Source organism: Stomoxys calcitrans, chromosome 3 (genome assembly GCF_963082655.1).
Source record: "Stomoxys calcitrans chromosome 3, idStoCalc2.1, whole genome shotgun sequence".
NCBI lineage: Eukaryota > Metazoa > Arthropoda > Insecta > Diptera > Muscidae > Stomoxys > Stomoxys calcitrans.
Window position 1 is genome coordinate 103,911,518 of NC_081554.1, and position 22,803 is coordinate 103,934,320.

General features: G+C 39.1%; 1 protein-coding gene across 1 annotated transcript; it reads right to left on the bottom strand.

The window, feature by feature from the left end:
• Positions 1-13,234: 13,234 nt before the first annotated feature.
• Positions 13,235-17,882, bottom strand: LOC131996080 (uncharacterized). The gene is made up of 3 exons (XM_059365528.1): positions 17,865-17,882; positions 13,549-15,550; positions 13,235-13,473 (listed from the first exon to the last, which is right to left on the bottom strand). Exons 1-3 carry the CDS (start codon positions 17,880-17,882, stop codon positions 13,235-13,237), a joined length of 2,259 nt encoding a protein of 752 aa, XP_059221511.1.
• Between the last annotated feature and the right edge of the window lie 4,921 nt (positions 17,883-22,803).

Genomic DNA, 22,803 nt, shown 5'->3' on the forward strand with positions numbered 1-22,803 from the left:
TATAGCCATATTGGTTTTAATTGTTGATTATATAAAAGTAATTTGTTTTGAATGGAAAGTTCAGATTTCCTGCCCATAAGATATTTGAGTTTTGACCATTTAATATTAAGTTCTTCGATTTTCTTCTTGACATGCGCTTTCCAGCGTAATTTCGAATCCAGGGTCATACCAAGATATTTCGCATTGTCCGAATAAGGGATACTGACTCCATTTATATGCACGGGGATGTTCCTGGTAGCTTTATTTGTAAAGTTTACATGAACCGACTTCGAATGGTTCAACTTTATTTGCCAAACAGAGGCCCAACGATTTATTTCATTAAGAGCTTGTTGCAATTTAGTGATTGCTTGCTCCTCTGTATCTGCCACAGCAAGTATAGCAGTATCATCCGCAAAAGTTGCAATGACTGAGTTTGGTGGTTCTGGCAAATCGCTAGTGTATAAAAGATATAGGACGGGACCTAGGATACTTCCTTGAGGCACACCTGTACCAATTTTCTTCATGTCTGAGTAGGAGTCATCCTGTTTAATTCTGAAGAATCTATCCGATAAGAATGATTTTAGAAATTCAACATATATTTCAGGCAACATCCTGCTTAATTTCCTTATAAGCCCGACATGGCATACTTTGTCAAAAGCCTGCGACACATCTAAGAATACAGCAGAACATATTTTTTTATCCTCAAAGCTTTGTTCAATAGTATTAGTTATGCGGTGTATCTGGTCAATAGTTGAATGGGAATTTCTAAAACCAAATTGATGGTCTGGTATGAAAGACAATTGGAACATAAATGTGAAACCTTTACAGTATGAATTCTATCGTTGACATTTTTCTCAAGAAACTTCGGACAATCCCGAATAAAATGCGTCGATTTGCAAATCTGCAGCTTTGAACATTTTGGTCCGATTAGTTGTTGATTATTTGGTACTAGTGTTATTTTTCGCCCCAGAGTTATAGGTCTTCTGTGACACATTTGTGTGGAAACTATTAACAAACTTCCTGTTTTGATCCTGCTTATTGTGATTCTGCTTATTGACAACTGGTTTAATGTTGCTTACAGATTCGAGGGTCTTAAACACATGGGTCAAGAATTTGTCAAACTCCGCCCAATTTGGAAGAGTCTTACAAAACATCTAAAGTATTTTCGAATTCTTCTAGAAACGGTCTCGGCAATTTTGCAGAACATAAGTAAATTAGGATCGGATCCTATTTTCTGACGTCTACGCTAAGTGTCTCCAGCGTCTGCATACAGCTGCTAACAGTTCGCTGTAGCTTCTGAATCGACGGAGAATATTCTACCGAAACATTCGGCAGATTGAAAAGAATCTTCAACAGTTCGTTGACTTGCATTCTTTTATTATCATACCAGTTACTTAAATTGGACCACGCTAACAAAAAGGAACGTCGGTTATTATTTCTCTCGCTTCACCAGCTGTCATCTGTTGTAAATGAAAGAGCTTTTCCACATTACTCAATTTTAAATTTCTAATGTGCTTTGCCGTGAAGAGGTCCCTAAAGGTCGGCCAAACTGTATACCCTCCCTTAAAGGTTTCCGTATGATGCGGGGGGAGTCTAGAAGCTGGGGTAAAATCCATTTCCTCGGGTCTTACTGGCGGCTGAGAGTCTCTCTCCAGTTTTTCCTGTGCTGCTTGATTCTTGAGTACATTGATGTCGGCGTTCAATGAGCTGATTACTCTCATGTAGCACTTCCGTGTTCCGTTTATAATGTGACCCAAGTTTATTCTTGTCTATTGGCACTTCTTCTAATGTTGGTATATGATCCCGACAATATAGGTAAGTTTTCTTCACATTATTCCATAGAGAATCTAATTCCACCCGCAAAGCTTCAAGCGCGTGTACATTGTCTTCGGATCTCGCAGCAGCATAAGTGCTCTCGGAATCTATTAAGTCGTTGACGCTATTTTTATAGATAATCAATTTTTAAACAATAAAAACAGGATTGGAGCAGTTGTTATTAAATAAGAACATTTTATTACTTTTACACTTACAATTGAATTATTTTGGTTTTGGGTTCCTTATTTTTATTAACTTGCTGCTACTTTATACTTTACCTTTCTGTTCAAAACTGTACAGACAACTATTTATTGCAACCTATTGGCATAAATAAAGGACTTGCTTTGCATTTTTGCAACGCGACGCTCAAAAACAAAGCTCATCGCTCCCATTCTGTTTCGGCTTTTATTATACTTCTGCGTACCCAATATGATATGAGAGGAGCACCAGTTGCAAGAGGAGCTTCAATTAGCATCACGGTTGCCAGATTTTTTGAGACAGATTCCCAGAATTCCAAACATATTTCCCCAAAAAATTCCCAATTAAAATGTTTTTCTTCTAAGAAAATCTCCTAAACAAAAAAAAATATACTAATTAAAGTTTTTTTTATAAAATTTATGTTTAATGCGCCTTATAAGGTTCTAAAAAGACACGCTTTTCCCTTTACAATTTATGATGGCAAAACGGCTCGTTTGCCACAAGAACGATTCGTTCAAACCAAGTCCAAATAACTGCCTAAATTGTGTTAAATAAACAAAGTCATGAATAATATCAAAAAATAAAAATCGAATTTTTTCCAACAAAAAAACTTACAGAATAAACAAAATTTTATAGATGAACTAGTACTAACTTCGAGTTTTCGCCCGAACAGTTGTCAAAACGCACTATAAAAAAACTTTTGTAAATTGAGTACGAAATTTTTTCAAATAAGCAATACTAAGTTCTTTTTACAAAATGATTTCCACATGTTGCAACATTGTAAAATTTCGTAGATTTTAAATTTACATGCCTATTAAATGCAGCGAACAATGACAATCATCTGTTTACAAAAATTGTTAGTTTAAATTTTTAAAGAAAATTGTATATTTATTTTGTTTTTTTTTTTTTTTTGTGTAGACATACTAGGGTTACGAAAGACACTACATCCGAACAGAAATCTATGAATCTCTATTCCCTAGGAATTCAATAGAAACCTCTGCTCCAGTGAACCCATTCAACTTGGACTAATTCGTGTGTACAGAGGGACCAGGGAAGTTCGGTACGCCCCCAGCCCAAAGCTACCTCTCCGAAAAGACAAACTCCAAGTCGTCTAACAAAGATCCGTCCGGCAATGCCAATGCCATGTAGTCGTTCCACGCCATCGCATACAGAACAAACGAATGCCCGAAATCCGAAGAGCCCGAGTTTCTGACTCTCCCAATCAGAAGACTGTACTCAACGCAACGCCCTCCACGTACAAGTGCAAAGGTCCCACATTAAGTATCGCATTCAGTGCTACTCTTGGAGCACTCCCAGTCGCCCCCGATATCAGAACCGCCACAATACCCCGTACATTATCATCAACACTATCGTAAGGAAGTTTATTAATTAGTTACTTAGAAGCATTACGGCAGGCTTGGGATTTGCAGATCTAAAAAGAAGGGTCAGCAGAGGAACACCTCAAGGAGTTGTGGTCTGGTGGACGGCCCTTCAATGCCTCTGGACATCGTGGCTACACAAATTACTGCGACCACTGCTGTGAGGTTAAGGGAGCTTTCCCTTAGGTCATGCGGCGCCTAAGGACGCTGCGTTATTCTTGATACAATGCCCGATTTCCCTGACATTATGGATTACACATTGCCTGGGGCGTTTATTGATAAAAAGTATTGTACCACTATTCCCGATAGAATCCATTGGAACTATAATATCCCAGGTAATTAAATTTGCATAGACTTCTACACGAATGATTCAAACTAGACGACCAGATGGGCTTGGAGTGTAACCTGAAGAACTTGGACTGGTTATAACGAGAAGATTACCAGACCACTGCAGTATGTATCAAGCGGATATCTTGCGATTAAAGAAGTGGTGGAATGGCTAAGGAGTATGTATCAAGCGGAGATCTTGCGATTAAAGAAGTGGTGGAATGGCTAAGGATACACATCTTACATGTTGCCATCAATCCTAGCTCTGAAGGATTTGAGACGGCTGCATCTACCGGAACGCACTTGAAGAAAACTACTCTGGTTTGCCGGGGGAGTAAGTTCATTCAGGTGCAATAGGTGGAGGTCGCTTTCCAAGGACTATATTCACCAGGTAGCTTTTCACCACATCTGCCACCGTGTCTGCATTAATATGCTAGACCCGCTTGAATGCCGCTCTGTAATACCAAACATAAAGCAGATTCTATTTCTAATTAAATTTTATTTTCTTAAATACGAAGCGGATGCTTTGTACTTAAAAATACCAATTTGGAGAAAAATTTGTTTTCAAGCTGGATGATAGTCATATGATAACAATGATGTCAACATACAACTGTTTTCTACCAAAACAACGGTTTACACACCAAATAAAAAAGTTTAATTACAACAAATTAACAGTTGGAAACATTGTGAGATTTCACAAAATTTAATTGATGTTTAGCAACATTTTCCGCACAATCGAAGTCAATACTAGGATTTAAAGTAAACACCAAATAATTGTCCGCCGTTCAGTTGAGGATTTTCCATTCATTAGCGAAAACGGTTGGTTTTAATGATGTCGATTATCGTTAAAAGTGGCTACTGAATACTTTTGGGCGTCGCTTTTGTGGGATTCGTTTGCAAAATTTGCATTTTTAATGCTCGCACATAGAATGTAACTCCACCTTATGGCTGGTTCTATGTTCGATTTTCACCATTGAAACCCCGTTTTTTCACGATTACTTTTTTGAAACATAACGAAAATAACAATGACAAAATAACAATTTTATTAAAATTTTACCATAAGTATTGAGAGAATCAGCAAGTTTTCTTCCTTTAAAATCTAGCATAGTATATTCGAACATAGTATATTCGAAATATACTATATATACTATACTATACCATGAAATATTTACCAGATAGTATACCGTAATACAAGTTTTTCTCGCGAAGTGCCCTATCTGTCAACATAACACACACAAACAACGAAAAATGGCGCGAACTAGTTACATAAAAAAAATAGCGGGCTTTAAGCAATACGAGAAAAATGTCCGCAAAAATTTTATGCGAATAAATTGATATTGATAACACTTTTCCTAAATAATTGTGAACATTTTATTTAAATTGTTGATGTTGTTAAAGTTTGCCTAGAAGCTAAAAGGCAGAAAGTGGACCACTAATTAGGGAAACGTTGTACGGTTTTTCGCGACAGCTACAAAGGTGGCCAGGAGCCTTCCTTTCCCTTCCGGGTAAATGAAACGCAATTAAGTTTCAAAGGCAATTTTATTCAATAACAAAAATAAAAAAATATCTAGTTGTAATAGTTGCCGCTGCCGGTTGTGACAGTCCCTAAAAGCAAACGATCAAAGCACGACAAGAAGTGGTTATCGGCGAATCCCAGTAAAACCACCCGTTATCGGTTTCGCATCCCAATCAAGTCCGGCCACCGAACTCTGCGCTAGCGTTCACGCAATGCGCATAGCTCGTATACATACGTACTTCTTATAGAGATGATCTTTCGTATGTACTTTGCATGCCACAACAACAACAAAGCTGCCGACGTTAACAGATGTTTCTAAATTAAAATAAGAATTACAGGCTATGAAAATAATTTTTTATTATTTTTGTCGATTCTTTTTGTGCTTTTCGTCTTTTTGGGTAGAGTCGCCAAGAGAAAAAACAGATAACGAGAACTGTTAACTAGGAATAAGAGAATAAAACAATCTAAACTAAACGATGTTCGTTATAAATTACAAAATGGCAGTGCAAGTGTGTGTTGTACTGTGTTGCCAGTATTGTAAGTATTGGGGAATTCTCCCCAAATTGAGGATTTATTTTCGAAAATGGGGACTACTTTTTGTCTTGGGGATTTGTTGATGATTCGAATCAAAAATTTAAGATGTTTCTGGGAGGAATTTTCTGTTCAAAAGTTTGTATATTATCTTACTATTTATACCCTTCACCACTACTGTGGTACAGGGTATTATAACTTTGTGCATTTGTTTGTAACACCCAGAAGAAAAGAAGATAGACCCATTGATAGGTATACCGATCGACTCAGAATCACTTTATGATTTGTCTGTCTGTCTGTGTATATATTTTTATCCGATCGTCTTCCAAATACTATTGAAATAAGAAAAAATCGGTTAAGATTTGGATATAGCTCCAATATATATGTTAATCCGATTTGCAGTAGTAATGCAATAAAATGGTCATTTGTTAACCGATTCTCTTAAAATTTGGCAGCAAGAGGTTTTCTCTTGGCTCTCGACATTACTGGAGAATTTTATAGTAATCGGTTCACATTTGGATATAGCTCTCATATACATATCGCCAGATTTTCAATCCTAGAGCCACTGCAAACGCATTTATTGACCAATTTTCCCAAAATCTTGCACAACGCTTTCCTCGACGACTACCACAATATCTGAGAGTTTTTCTCTAAATCGATAGAGATATATGTATATGTTCGTTAGATTTTGGGGAATTTGCCACGGTTTATTAAATAACCAATCTGAAACCATCCGCCGAGGACTATTAAAATTTGTTCGAAATTTGATACGGGTTGTTAAATAACCAATCTGAAACCATCCGCCGAGGACTATTAAAATTGGTTCAGAATTGGATATAGCTCCCACTTTGTACTTATAGGTTAGGTGAAGGGTATTTACAGTCGGTGTGGACCGAATTTTGCCTATCCTTACTGGTTTTTATAGTAATTTTTGTTAAAAATTTAGATAACATAAGTCAGTGCAATTTATACCAAGCTATATGTAGCATATAACTGGTAAATGGATGGTTGATGTTAATTTGGAAGACTATTGATGGCCATGATCGCTTAGCATCCGGCCATGGTACAATTAAAAGGTAGCGTCATTAGCACCACACTAAAAATCAACCCCCAACGAAACTACCTTGATTGGTTATTGCCGTTAATTCAAATGTCAAAGTGGGTTTAGATATAAAGGTGGTTTTACAATTTATCTTCTTCAAATGTGTTTCATATTTGTATATTTATTATTATAACACTGTTTTGTTGCTTGTGTGTGGAATATCTGACTAAATAAAATATCTTTTTTTAGATTTTAGAAAAAATTCATAGCTGTGTTACAAGCATTTGACATTTAGATTTATTGCAAAATCAAAATTAAAATAAAAAAAAATTCTACTCAGCTGTTCGCATGACCTCACCTTATAAGAACATCCTGGCATCCGGCCTTATTGCTCGTCGGAAGGGGGAATCGGAGGGCCTCAATGTCCCGGTACCACCTTGCAACACAAAATATAAAATTGTTTGAATGCATATCAAATAGATTTAATTAGAACGATAATAAAATGAAAACAAAAAATTAGAAAGGTAGAACCGGTGAGAATATTGAACAAAGTGTCTGTTATATAACAGAAAAAAAGAAATGATCAAGGAAACGGAAAGGTTAAAGTCGTCTAAATATTGCAAAGCAACCTGATGTTGTGTTGCGTGATGGTTGCAACATAAAAGTTTTCCAATCTATACCAGATGTGTTGCAACCCCTAAAATTTTCGCAACAAACCTTGCCTACATGTAATGGCTGGTACTATGTTCGTTTTTCGCGACATTTTTTCGTGATTACTTTTTTTTTTTAGATTTTGAAGGAAAAAAACTTGCTGATTTCATTCAGTAGAACATTCTCTCGTTACTAATGGACGAATCTTCATAAAAGCATTATGTTTTCATTGAGATTTTTTAGTTTTTCAAAAAAGTAACCGTGAAAAATGTGTGTTTTCAACTGTGGAAAACGAATATAGTACCAGCCTTAAGAGAGAACAAACAGATGCGTTTATAAAGTTTAGTCACAATTCACAATGAAGTTTTTATTCCAAGTTAATTTAAGAAAAATTACCATAATTTCCTAATATATGTAAATTACAATCTAAATAGAATATGATCATTAATATAAATTATTATAAAGACACATGCAAAAAAAATGAATTTATTACAAGAAAATTCATCTGAATTTCATATAAACTTGAATAAATTTTATTAAGTTGAAAAATTTATAATAAATAAATAGTGGTAAAAGAAGATTAAAAAAAATCAGTATATTCGAGCGTTATTTTCCACAAAAAAGTTTTTGGGAAAACAAAAATGTTTTTTTATTATTATTCATCAATTTAATAGGGCAAATTGTTTATATATTGGGTTGCCAAAAAAGTAATTGCGGATTTTTCATATAGTCGGCGTTGACAAATTTTTTCACAGCTTGTGACTTTGTAATTGCATTCTTTCTTCTGTCAGTTATCAGCTGTTACTTTTAGCTTGCTTTAGAAAAAAAGTGTAAAAAAAGTATATTTGATTAAAGTTTATTCTAAGTTTTATTAAAAATGCATTTACTTTCTTTTAAAAAATCCGCAATTACTTTTTGGGCAACCCAATAGTATTTTTTATGCGCAAATTGACTTCAAAATATAAACAAATACAACAACAAAACTAAGAAAAGGCTGACCTATTTCTAAATGTTATTAAATGGATGATTATAAAAATAAATCTTTATTTTATACACTTATTTTACATTTATCAATTTTCGCAAAAGAAATAGGACTTTTTATGTGACTTTTCAATCACATAAAAAACTATTGAACGATTTAAAATAACATGGTCACCTTATTCCTTGTTTTTGTCATTCTTTTTCATTAACTCTTTTCAAATATTAAATAATTGGGGTTATTGACTTACGTGCTTTGTTGTGCTCCCTCGTCGAAAGTATTTTCGTAGAGATCAGCTGGGTGTAACTACACAGGGTTATGAATTAAAGAGAAGAGCTGAAAAAAACTTACATTGATATGACGGTATATTGTTCTTATGAAAGTACCAATGAGATGTTGCTGGACTCATTTTGCCAGACGTGTTGAGATTAAATACAAAAAAATGGCAAAGCTGTTTTTTTTTACATTTGAATCGAATAATCATTAGATTAACAAAATTTTGCAAATAGGCATTGTTCCAAACTGAATGCCTGAATGTTGCCACCTTATAGTTTTTGTTTGCACTCAGAACGTAATTAAAATCAAATGAGTACAAAAAAACAAAGAATTTTGACAAATTAACACTCGACCAGAGATTCAAAGATTCTTTAAAACAATGCTAATTACTTTAAAATTACCAATCAAAAGGGGAGGAAAAAATCTAAAGCTATAATGACAATTTCTTTTAACAGTTGCAATAAAGGAATTCTAAAGAATGGTGAACAGGAGTGGGGGTCTTCCAGTTAGACGTGAAGCGGGGTTAGAGCGGCTGTTGCTTTGAGAAAAGAGAGGCGGTGACGTCACTGGCGGAATTCCCTCAGTCGATGCTGTGTGGACTGTAATAATATGCGATGAACTAGTCTTATTATTCCTCATAGAGCGAGGAATAATAAGTTAGATGACGAGAAGGTAAACCCAACGAAAAAGAGTTAGAGAAAAAAAAATAACGCAATGGTAAATTTCGGGTATTGATAAAGAGACACTAGTTTTATTATGAGAGAAAGAGTAGAGATGTGTTGCTCACCTTGCTGCGGTTGTAGAAGGAGTGGGCAGTTCATTAGTAAAAAAATTGCAGATGAGCTTAAGTACTAAAAATGGCTTAAGATTAGAAATTCACAATATGTACACTTAGTGCTACAAATTCATTTACAATTCACAATTTGACTTCATATACTTCGACTTATTCTACGATAGATATGTACTTAAATTAAAGGGACAAATTCAAATTTGTCCATGGCGCCGGCCTTGCGCTTGCGCAAGATTTGGTGAAGCGCATAGCACTGTTGACAACGACTTGATGGCTTCAGATAAAATTAAGTAGTTGGGTTGTGGAGTTAATGGACGCTCTTTGTTGTCCTTTTGGGTTTTCGATTTTCGTTGGTGCTTGGGCATGGGTTGTTGTTGTTGGGGGCTTCTTTGACCCTTTGGTTTATTGTGCCTTTTGGCTCGCCTTTGTTGTTGTTGTTTTTGGCCAGCCGAAGCTGAGTACTGACGTTGGCCAAGGCGTGATTTGGCTGTGGCATTGGACTGTGCTGCTGGATTTCTTTGGGCCCGAGATGAAGTTGGTTGGTTAGATGAGTGCGACTTGGAGGCGGCGTTGGAGATTTTTGACTTCAGTACAAGTTTTCGTGGGTGCAGCATTGTGTGATGCTGAAACCCACATTTTCGGCACGTATCCGTCGACTGGCACTCTACTACGGTATGGCGTTTTGCCAGACAATTTCGACAGTAATGGTGCTATCGAACGGCGGCTCTCCTGTCTTCTACAGTCATCAGTATAAATTGTGGGCAGTACATGAGGGCATGACGTTTTTTGCATAGCATGCACTTGTAGAAATCTTGGGCATTCATATTTGACCTGAAAGTAGACAGATGTTAATGATTTGGTAATGCAATCAACAAGTGACACAGAGCATGTGAGAACGAGATAAGATGAGTGATAAGATGGTTTAGCAAACACAATGATGCATCGAGATAGTATTATACTAGGATTTCTATTGGGGTTGATTGAGCAAAGGTAAGTGGCATAATTTAACAATCGGTCGCGTAATGACTCCCGATGCAATTCTTACGTCGGCTACCCTAATGTTCTTGTCCGAACCATTGTGAGTCTTGGCCACTCTTCCTAATCGCCATTCGCTAGGCGGTAGTAGATCATCCATTACGACCACAAGATCGCCGACCCTTATATTGGGAGTAGTGGTTTTGCATTTATATCGCTCCTGTAGCGTCCTCAGATATTCTTCCTTCCATCGTATTGCAAACTGGTGATGGATTGCCTTAAGCTTCGACCACCTATTCACCAGGGAAATGTCATCAGCACTAGGCTCGGGAAATGCCATGATTGGAGCACCTTTCAAAAAGTGTCCGGGTGTTAGGGCTGTGAGATCATTAGGATCCTCAGAGATAGCGGAGATGGGCCGTGAGTTTAGAACTCCTTCAATTCGAGCAAGGACGGTCGAAAACTGCTCGAAGGTAAACAAATGAGCACCAGCTACTCTTTTGAAATGGTGCTTGAAAGATTTAACGGCCGACTCCCATAGGCCACCCATATGTGGAGCATGAGGGGGTATGAACTGCCACTCGAAACCCTGTGTAGCGTATTTTTCCGCAATGTCGCTTGCCGCCACCTGAATAAAACTTCTAAATTCTCTAAGCATTTTGCGACTGGCCCCTACGAAATTTCTCCCATTATCAGACACTACCTTTCTAGGTAGGCCTCGCCTCCCAAGGAAACGAGAGAATGCGGCTTCAAATGCTGCTGTGGAGAGCTCGGAACATGGCTCTAAATGTACGGCCTTGGTAGCGAAGCACACGAAAATGCTCACATAGCCTTTCAGGAGAGGGGATCGGCGCAGGGATGAAACCATAATTTCAAAAGGTCCTGCAAAATCTATACTAGTCACGTGAAATGCTGGTCAGGGGGGAGTGGAGCCATTATTTGGACGCACGGTCTCTTCTTAAAAATGATGCAAGTCTTGCATTTATGAATGATGTTCTTCACTCTCGGCTTGAGTCGTGAGACGTAAAACTCTGTTTGAATCATACGACACATGAGAATGCACTCACCGTGGGCGAGAAATTCGTGCAAATGGAGCAAATATAAATGGCAAAGGCGAGAGTTCCCCGGCAGTATGATGGGAAATCGTTCGTTGTAGGGTAAAGAACAGGCCGCGAGTCGGCCATTAACGCGTAGGACTTTGTCCCGATCTAAGAAGTGGTTCAGACATTGTAGTGAACTTTTGTTGGACAATTCCTCAGCCCTACTAACCTGCTTGTATTCCTCAGGGTACCATTTCATCTGGGCTAACATTATTAAACGGGATTTGGTGTGCCTTACCTCATCTTGGGTAAGAATGGGAGAGGAGTTTCTTGTGTCACCTCTAGATCTACCAAGGCAGTTATGGTAGAATCTGAATATGTAGGAGATTACCCTCAGTGCTCGCGGGTACGAAGAGAATCTGAGCAAGAGGTCTGAATCTTCTACTCTCTCATGTATAACCAGGATATCCAGGCGCTTCCCTATTTCCGGGGAAACCAAAGGGTTCCTGTTCGGCCATTCTGACGGTGGGTTCGTCAGCCAATTCGGGCCATGAAACCACAATGTGTTGCAGGTGAGGTCCTGCGGCCTACAACCTCTTGTGCCGAGGTCCGCTGGATTGTCATGAGTAGGGACATGCCGCCATGTCCCCCTGGAAGAAGGTCATGAATTCTGGACGTCCGATTTGCCACGTATGTTTCTCATGTCCATGGTGGTTTTGTTAACCAACCAAGGACAATGGATGAGTCCGTCCAGAGAGTTATGCCACTAATGTCTAGATCGAAAGTGCATAATACAAAATTGACAAGCTTTGCGAGGAGGTACGCTCCGTTGAGCTCTAGACGTGGCAGGCACACTGGCTTCAGTGGGGCTACTTTGCTCTTTGCGAAGAGCAAATTCGAGAAAACAACCGAGTTGGAGGTTTGACACCAAATGTACAAGCATGCGCACATTGCTGCTTGAGACGCGTCAGAGAACCCATGAAGCTCCACGGTATTAGAGGGATGATATTGTAGCCATCTAGGTATGGAAATCGCCCCGATGTGATTCAAATCATTCACTAGAGAATTCCACTTCAGCAGGGTCTCTGAGCCGAGTTCGTCATCCCAATCCAGCCCTTCTAGCCAAAGTTGCTGTATCAGTATCTTCGACCTGATCACTACAGGGGCAACCCATCCTGCAGGGTCAAACAATTGCGCGACGGCAGAGAGGACCTTGCGTTTGCTCATGGGCTGGTCTGTCGGTAAAGGGCCGAGGGTATAACTAAACGAATCAGTGAGCCTGATACCCAGTGTCTTGGTAGTGCTTGATTCATCGAAGCGTAGGAAATCGGAGTCATACAGACTCTCCGGTGGGAGATGCGCAAGCAACTGTGGATCGTTTGCAGTGAACTTGACGAGAGAAAACCCGGCTTGCTTCAGGACTGATCTCAAGTCCTCTTGCGCCCGAGTGGTGTCCTCTATAGAGAAGCCGCCGGACAAAATGTCATCGACATATGTCTCTTTCCTCAATGCTTTCGCGACATTGGGAAATTCGTGCGAGTGTTCGAGAGTGTGCGAATCGCCAAAAACGGTGCGCAATTCATGCCGAAGGTAACCGTTTTCAGTTCAAAATCTCTCACCGGTCCCTTAGGATCCGGTCTGAAAAGTATTCGCTGATATGCTCTATCGATAGGATGTAGCCATATCTGCCTATACATCTTTTGAATGTCCCCACAGAACACATATCGGTATCTACGTTAGCTGAGGATCACAGATGTCAAATCGGTTTGTAGTGTAGGCCCAGTGTGCTCTGCTCGGACAACTGCGTGTTGAGGGAGATAAAAGGAATTGTATTTTCCACCGCAGTTAATCTCCTGAGACGAGGTCTCCTGAGCATGATCGAGAGAAATATATTCGTTTAACACCGAATTGTACTCGGTGTTTAGCTCGGGATCATCAGAGAGCTTTGTCTCCATCCGATTGTACTGAGCTAGCGCTAGAAAACGGGATGAGCCAAGAGATAGGGCGTCGGAGAATTCTGCTTTGAAAGGCAGTCTCACGACGTATCTACCATCCGGGGATCTGGACGTAGTTTTACAGTAGAACTCTTCACAAAACTGATCTTCCTTGCAAAGAGGGGGAGCCAGAGGTACCTCTTCTAGCTCCCAGAATTTTCTCAGAAGTTCACTTATTTTCACATCTTCGGATTCAACCACGTTTGTGGAAAATGAGAAAATTCTCTCAGTTTGCATTGGACCGCTCAATACCCAGCCAAAAACTGTAATGTATGCCGAGGTATCGCCACATATATTCTTCCTGATACCTTCAATATTTATGAATCGTTCCGAATCATTGCCTAAAATCAGGTCAATTTGAGCGGATTTATTGAAATTTGGATCGGCCAGATCTAGCTCCTCCAACTCTGAGGGATTTGAGATTTCGAACGAGACGGACGGAAGCCATTTTGTCATTTTAGGCAATACTATTGCCGAGACTGAAAAGCGGACATCGTATTTCTCCGCAACAATGACTAGTTGGCATTCTTTATTCGACGTCTGAGTCTGCTCGCCAATTCCAAAAATCTCAAAATGCGCTTTAGAAGTGGGAATTTGCAAGCGCTTCTGAATTCTCTGTGTTATAAAGGTTCGTTGAGACCCGGGATCAATAAGAGCTCTTAGCGTAAATAACTCCCCTTGATGTTCAACACGAACTGGAGCTGTTCGTAACAAAATCATGTCGTTGTTGGCCGAAAAATTGACCTGAACTTGTGAGGATCGCCTTGCGGCTGAAGTTGAGGGAGCCTCATTATGAGACGTGTTTCTTGAATTTATGCCAGAAGATTTTATTTGACCCTTGTCATCCTCGTGACCAGAATGGGTTGTATTATCCTCAGTTTTTTCTTCTGGCTTACCTCTTAGATGAAGCAGAGAGTGGTGTGGCTTATGACAAATGATGCAAGTGTTCACGCTCTTGCAATTTGTCTTGAGATGAGATGAGGAGAGGCAATTTATGCACCATTTGTGTTTGTATGCAAAATCTATGCGTTGTTGTGCAGTATATTTCCGAAACTGTTCACAACTCCTTATTGTGTGGTCGGAACTGCACAGGGGGCAAGAAGAGCTTAGCTTTTCTTGCGAGTGATAAGTTTGAATCTTACCACTGCTTTGAGACGGGAGCGAACTTCTGGTCTTTGTGGCTTTTATGCTCGAGAGCCGTTCCACGATTTCATACCTGTTGATGAGAAATTCATCGAGCTGATTCCAGGTAGGAAGATCGCGATGAGATCTGAGGGATTGTTTCCACAGAGCCAGCGTTTCATCTGGCAGCTTGGTCGAAACCAAGTATAGCAGTATGGGATCCCAGCTTTCTACATTGACGTCAAGAGTCTTGAGAGTGCAGAGACAATCACTCACGGTGGATTGAATTTTGTGAATTGCCTCACTGTTCTCCACAGAAGCTGAAGGAATGTTGAAGAGAATCTTTAATTGATTATCTACTAAGACACGCTTGTTCTCATAGCGAGCCTTTAGAGCACTCCAAGCGAGCTCGAAGTTTTCGTCGCAAAGAGTGTATCTTTTGACTATGTCGCCGGCCGCACCCCTAGTCTTGTTCCGCAAATGATACAATTTCTGAGCTCTTGTCAATTTCGGATGGTTGACGTAAACCGCCGTGAACATGTCACGGAATGACGGCCATTCTTCGTAACCTCCTTTAAATACCTCTGTATCACATGGCGGGACTTTGATGTAACTGTTAGCAACATCTTGAGAAGAGTGGTTAACCGAAGGCTGGGGAATGTAAGCGGGAATAAGGCTATGTCTCGCGTTTTGGCGAGAATTTCCACCTGACATTCTTAGAATATCTAGGATTTGGGACCTCGCCGTGTAATAGGCCTCGGAGCTAGCATTGAAATTAATTCTAGCATTCTCCCGGAAGTCTTTGGTATTGACATTCCTTGGAGCTAGCATGAGACCTTCATAGGTAGCCTGCAGTCGTTGCCACCGATTCTCGAGATCTTCCAATTTCACTTCCAATACCGAATCAGTTTGATCCTGAATGTCACTCTGTTCAAACTGAGTGCAAAAGTTGATCAAATGGTCACAATCGAAAAGAAACTTGTCATGGCTCGACGAAGTTTTGATTGCGAAAGCGGAATTCGATAAAGGATTAGATACTGAAGGCTATGACGCCAAGTCTGCCGTTGCGTTTTCCAAGCTCATCATGTACTGATTCCGTAAAATAAAGTGAACGAGGGCAAAGAGAGCGAGTAAGCGTACAACACAGTGTACGATGAGAAAGTGGGTGAGTAAGCGAAGAGTAAAGAGTTTTCAATTCCGGTCTGAAAACAAACCTAGCGTAGCAGAATTAGTTGGTAAAAAGTCGTAAGAAATTCCGTTTGCCTCTGGAAACACAGGAAAGTGCATTAAGAGACTTGGGCAATTAGGGTATTCAATAATTTACAACACCTGCAGATGATAGTTGTTGAAATTTACTTGGAGTTGGTTTCTTGATCATATGTGTAAATCAATTTCCAAAAATTGTAAAAACACATACGCCTTTATAACCCCATAAATTTCCTCAAATATCTCTGTTTCATTCATTAAAAATTTTTAACTTGTTGAACAAGTTCACACAAAGGCTGAAAACCAGGTAAACCATACGTATATGATTTGTAATGAAAAGGGTTAGTTAATATATATATTGATTCTGTTAGTATGTAAACTATTCCTGCTTATCAATTTAGATTACATATGAATTGAAAGGTAAATCCCCACGAATGCACTGCCGCTGTATTTATCCAACATTTATTTATTTATTTTTTATCTTTTTTTTCCGAGTGTATGTCTGCTGGCGTTATATGAACACCACTGTTCTTCTACTCCCAAACTTCTATTCTATTTCTATGGACGGGTTGGTTTTCCGTCAACTTACATAAGCGCGGAAAATTTTCCAGAAAGACATGAATCCCACAACATATTACCAACCCACTAGTCTGGCAACACCGCGTATTTGGTGGTTTGTTTTGATCCTCATATGACCACTTCTAGTGAGAGCGAACCAACCTGCCTACATATGTACGTGTGTGTATCAGGTGGCTGAACGCGTGGGCTCTGCCTGTCGAGCAACGGCAGAGTCAATGCGTAGGGAGTAAGCAGCACAGACGAGACCCCTTGAACAAACATACACTCATACTTGTCAGTAACAGAGCTTAAGCGGAGAATGGCGCGTATGTTTTTTTTTCACTTTGTTTATTTACGCTTTATGTCTTCAGTTTAATTTTCTCTTTTTTTCGCAACCCAGTTGCTTTGATAGGTTCGTGTTTTTTTTTTGTTTGTTTACGTTTGTCGCAGGTGGATGATGACAATTATACTTGAAATGTAAATGGAGATAGAATCGTGCAATAATGTACAAATGTGAGGGAGCCGTGCAATAAAAACTATAGTGCTGTGATTTAGAATTAGTGTTTCAATAAGTGCAATATTTTTTTACACTTCTTTTAAATTTTGCCCTTTGTTTTCCTTTTAATTATTTCATTTCCATTTACATAGCTTCAAATCTATTTAAATGTAATAAATTCTTCTTCTTGTAAGTGTGTGTCTGTCTGTCTGAGTGCTTCTTCTTTTCCTTTGCTCTTCATTCGTTGTTGGCATTGGCCTTTCCTGTTGCAGTTTAGTTATTTGTTCTCTTCTCAATACCAATCTAATGAGAGAGCTAACATTAATCTCCGTTCCCTTATACACTGTACGAAACGATCGTTGAACTTTGTGTTGTATATAGAACCGCCTATGTATTACCGAATCTTATGTTTTTGATATAAATTATGTACTTTTTCTTGTAATCATAATCCGTTATGTAGACTTTAAACGACTTTCATTTGACTTTAACGGGATTTATGGCAACGAACAAAATAACACTACTTTTAAGCAATTTTCAGAGACGCGTAAAAATATGTTTTAAATAACGTTATTTTCAGCACTTTTCACCGTGTCCAACACATGAGGACAGACAGAAACAACACTTCTTTGCACTTTTAGCACTTTCCTCTCACAATTGACGATTCTATCTTTTTATGTATATAGACATAGGCATTTACATACACACTTTTTGAGAGAAATAGAGACGAGCTGATAATCTCCGCAGTATAACAAATTGTATCTCTTTTTTAAGGGATTTTACGTAGAATTTCCCCTGTTTCACTCCGCATTTAAAAATGCGTTTTTTAATTTTCACATGCGATTTTGACCTTCTGTAAATTTTCTGTGTGGCACTATCTCCTTTTTTCTATCTCTTTTTTTTTTTGAGTGTGTATGTAATGTATGCTGCCTTTTTATGTCTTTTTGTTTTGTTTGACCTGACTTCTTAGACAACTTATGTGGTTTCACTTACCGAAACGATGACACACATCTACGTATGCTAGACACTGCAGACGGGATTTACCTCAATTGATGGTTAACTCAGTGAACGGTTTCGAAGGACCATGAACAGGAGTGGGGGTCTTCCAGTTAGACGTGAAGCGGGGTTAGAGCGGCTGTTGCTTTGAGAAAAGAGAGGCGGTGACGTCACTGGCGGAATTCCCTCAGTCGATGCTGTGTGGACTGTAATAATATGCGATGAACTAGTCTTATTATTCCTCATAGAGCGAGGAATAATAAGTTAGATGACGAGAAGGTAAACCCAACGAAAAAGAGTTAGAGAAAAAAATAACGCAATGGTAAATTTCGGGTTTTGATAAAGAGACACTAGTTTTATTATGAGAGAAAGAGTAGAGATGTGTTGCTCACCTTGCTGCGTTTGTAGAAGGAGTGGGCAGTTCATTAGTAAAAGAATTGCAGATGAGCTTAAGTACTAAAAATGGCTTAAGATTAGAAATTCACAATATGTACACTTAGTGCTAATAGATATTTTCTTACGTGCTACAAATTCATTAACAATTCACAATTTGACTTCATATACTTCGACTAATTCTACGATAGATATGTACTTAAATTAAAGGGACAAATTCAAATTTGTCCAAATGGATAATTTTTTTTAATTCATAACTAAAGCCAAAAAATTCTTATGATTATAATGTGCAAGTCTGGTTACTTCCGCATTTTTATTGTCAATCTTTCCACGGTTTACAAACCATTCGCCGCTCCTATTTCAGACACAAATCTTGACATTTTTAACAATTATGGTGAGCTTCTTAAGCCTATTGGAGGTGCAGGGTGCACTTTTGTTGGACTTTTCAAATCAATTTCTTCGCAAATACTTAAAAATTTTCAAATTTTTGTATGCACCACATTATTTGAACTAATAGTAGGCCACAGGTATGCTTAAGCCGTACACAAAATCTTAGATGCGTAAATCACGGCAGCTCAACAAAACTGATTACTGGTTTGATAAAAATAGAGCAGACAATCGCAAACATGGAGAGCAAAGAATAAATGTAGGTCTGATAAAATTGTATATTATGCTTCATCTCAGTAGTTTGTTCGACGTCCGGTTCGCAATTTAATATTGTCAATAGTTTTAAATAAATAACAAAAAAATTCAGTGATTACAAACACAAAAAAAAAAACAAACCAAACAGATAATAAACGAAACAAACAATAACAAAACACCACCTCGTTACAATAAAGAAATAAAAAACCAAATCCACACTCTAATATCGAAACGATTAACAAACAACAATAGCAAACAAATGGATTACAACAGAAAAAACAACACCAATAGCAACACGCAGACACACACATTCTTTCTCTTGGGAATTTTGCAAAAGACAACAACGTATCTCCCTCACACAAAGGGCATTTTTTGTGCTCTCTTAGTGGTGTATTAGCTCCCCACTCCTCTCCCATTTCATATCGTGTCTTGAGGTTGACATTCTTGTTCTCTTGTCGCTGTGGTCCCATTGCCTAAGGCACAAGTATTGAACGAGACAAGAGATTCGAGTCTGTTAACCTTATTACACACGCCAATTTGTTTTTGTTTTCTGGTTGACAGTACGTTGGATGGTTTCGAAATACATTCAAACTCAGGATTGGAACACACATACGTTTCTGATTTTTATATAGAAGTCCAAACATGGTAAGGGAGGCTTCCATTAATGGCTTTCCGGACAGTGAAATCGTTGTCGCTGGGGATTTTAATGTCCATAACTTCTCTTGGCTTTCCCATTCAAGCCACACGACTCCGGGGGGCCAATACGCCGGGCTCTTTGCAACGCAGAATAAATTGACTTAACTAGTGAATAAACCGACACACATTCCGTGTGTGTACTCTTGATCTTTTCTTAACTTCGCATCCTGAAAAGTACGAAGTTAATGTATTGTACATGCACCTCTTGGAGATTCCGATCATTGCCTTATTTCAGCATCCTTTTCGCATTCTACCCTTCGTGCCGCTTTATCTACAGCCCCAAAGCGGACAATTTTTATGTACGAAAAAGCTCGTTGGGCTGATCTAAATGATTTCTTCCGCAATTTCAATTGGAAACTTTGCTTTCTTGATTGTGACTTCAAATAAAAATAATGAATTGCTGCGCAAACAGACAAGAACTTCTTGTTCCAGAGTACTTAGACGCGAAAAGTTTCTGACAAACAGCGTTTTCGTGACAAAGTTCTTTCTTCTTAAAGGGGAAGTAAAAGTTTTTGGTCGTTTGTGAAAAGAGTGAAGGGCAACTCATCGGCTATACCGATATCCAGATATTCACTGACGCGGTTGATAAGGTTAACCTGCTGGCTGACATGTTTGCAGGAAATTCTTCCCTGCCGGAAAGCGATTAACCACTCCCCATTATTGAAGACGTACCTAGTTCCATGCCTCAGATATATTTTCGAACACGTGGAGTCAAAAGGGTTCTTGCAGATCTCGACGTAAATAAATCCCCGGGCTCGGATGACATATCGTCAATTGTTTTTATTTATTTATTTCTGTTGGATTTTTTAACAAGTCCCATGTTAGCAATACAAAAAGATTCAAGCAACAACACTAAGTTTGTAGAATAGAAGTTAATAAGTTTTAAGCGAAATACATTATTCGAGTGTGAAAAGATTCTTAACTCGGCGGGAAAAACATTCCAATTCCTGGTCACACGAATACAGAATGATCTTTCGAAAACAGACCCAAATAACCGGACAAGTTTATCTGAGTACTCCTACTCGAGCGAGAAAAATTGAAGTAGCTACGCAGTGATATCGGTGTTCCACTTTTTATATTGGGTTGCCCAAAAAGCAATTGCGGATTTTTCATATAGTCGGCGTTGACAAATTTTTTCACAGCTTGTGACTCTGTAATTGCATTCTTTCTTCTGTCAGTTATCAGCTGTTACTTTTAGCTTGCTTTAGAAAAAAAGTGTTAAAAAAAGTATATTTAATTAAAGTTCATTCTAAGTTTTATTAAAAATGCATTTACTTTCTTTTAAAAAATCCGCAATTACTTTTTGGGCAACCCAATAACTTTTTAAAAGAATAAGATATTTCGTAGATCAATAAAATGGTCAAAAGAAGTTCCCAAAAAGGTTGTGACATACCCAGAAATGTTGTCACGAACACATACATTATATACAAACCTAGCTACTGCATTCATAACCCGTTTCAGTTTAAGAAGATTATAGTCAAACGTTCCTGACGTCATCTCCAAGCCATATAAAAGGTGAGGCATTAACAGAGCGTGAGCAAATCTGACTTTCACCCACGAAGGGAAATAAATACCTGCCGAATACAACCGACGCAAAATACCATAAACACGAGAATGGAGAGAGTCAATATGACAACCGAAATTAAGGTTTTTATCAATCACTATCCCCAAACATTTAATCCTATCAACCAAATTAACTCTAGAATTTCCCACAAAAATATCATATCCAGGCTGCATCTGGGATCCAAACTGTAATGCCTTAGTTTTTGAAGGGTTGTTAGAAAGCGAGTTAAGACTAGACCATAACAAGATTCGTCCTATAGAAGCATTAATATTCATCTCCAAAATATTGCTAAAACCACGATCCATACTAAAAAGAAGATATATATCGTCTGCAAAAAGGAAGGTTTTACACAAGTTAGGTTCAAGGAATTCAGAAAAATCATTAATGTAGAGTATAAAAAGAAGAGGTCCTAAGACCGATCCCTGCGGCACACCAGAAGAGAGGGGAATAATGCTAGATCGAGCTCCATTAAAATCGACAAATTGTGATCTACCGCACATATGCGATATAACAAGCCTGCAAGCAGATCTAGAAAATTTAAAGTTATCCCTTAATTTATCAACCATTGTACCAAAGCAAATAGAATTAAATGCCTTAGTCAAGTCAAGAGACAAAAGGACACAATCTTTCCCATTATTCAAGCCATTCCGTATTGACTCAGTAAGATGAAGCAGCATAGATGTCGTGCTGTGACCTGATCGAAACGCATATTGGGAATCAACAATTTTTATCAATCCCATCGCAGCCGGTTGTACGCAACGGATTGACCCGATGGAATCCTCATAGCCAAGGGCTGCCGCCTCAGTGTACGTGTTCGTCTTTATTCGTCATGGGAGAGGCACATCCCGGAGTGCCTTCTCCGCACGCTTCTGGTCCGTGCCGGGATTGAAAAGAACCCCGGACCCTGGTTCTGTTCAGTTTGCCAGAACCGCCATCATCATCGGTCGGTGTCGGTGAGGTGTAACCGGTGCATGGAGTGGGTACATTTCCGTTCTTGCTCTGGCCTAACTTCACTACGGGAGTATAGTCATACTGGCTATGTCGCTAGGTGCTGTGCGAACATAGCCAGCAGTGGGTCACAAGCGTCGTCGTCGTCGCCTTCGGCGTCCTCATCGTCGGACTATGTGACCCCCCCGACCTCTCTCGTACGGCAATTTATGCAACAACAGCATCCTAGCCCTACTATTGCCAGGCCAGTGCCGGGAAGTGTATCGTTCTTGCAGTTAAACTGCAATGGACTGCGAGGCAAGATTGATGAGATTGTAGACTTTATGAGTCGGAAGAGCATATTGGTCGCAGCAATCCATGAGACAAAGCTGACCAACACCTGCAGCTTGCACAGTTGTCACGGTTACAATGTGCTACAAAAGGATCGCTCAAGGAATAGAGGTGGGGGATTGGCCTTCGTTATACACCATTCCGTGATTCCGTGCAGTATAGACCTATCTCGCCTGCGCTTGACGCTAGTGACCCATACATGGAATGTATGCTCAGGCCTAACTTCACTACGAGAGTATAGTCATACTGGCTATGTCGCAAGGTGCTGTGCGAATATAGCCAGCAGTGGGTCACAAGCGTCGCAGTCAGGTCTGGTACTGCCGAGATAGAGATATACAACGTGTATATACCGCCTGTTGGTAG

Coding starts and splice junctions, on each gene's coding strand:
- LOC131996080 (XM_059365528.1), bottom strand. Junction 13,474..13,548: donor TACGTCCAGATCCCCGGATG/GTAGATACGTCG, acceptor CCCGTTTTCTAG/CGCTAGCTCAGTACAATCGG.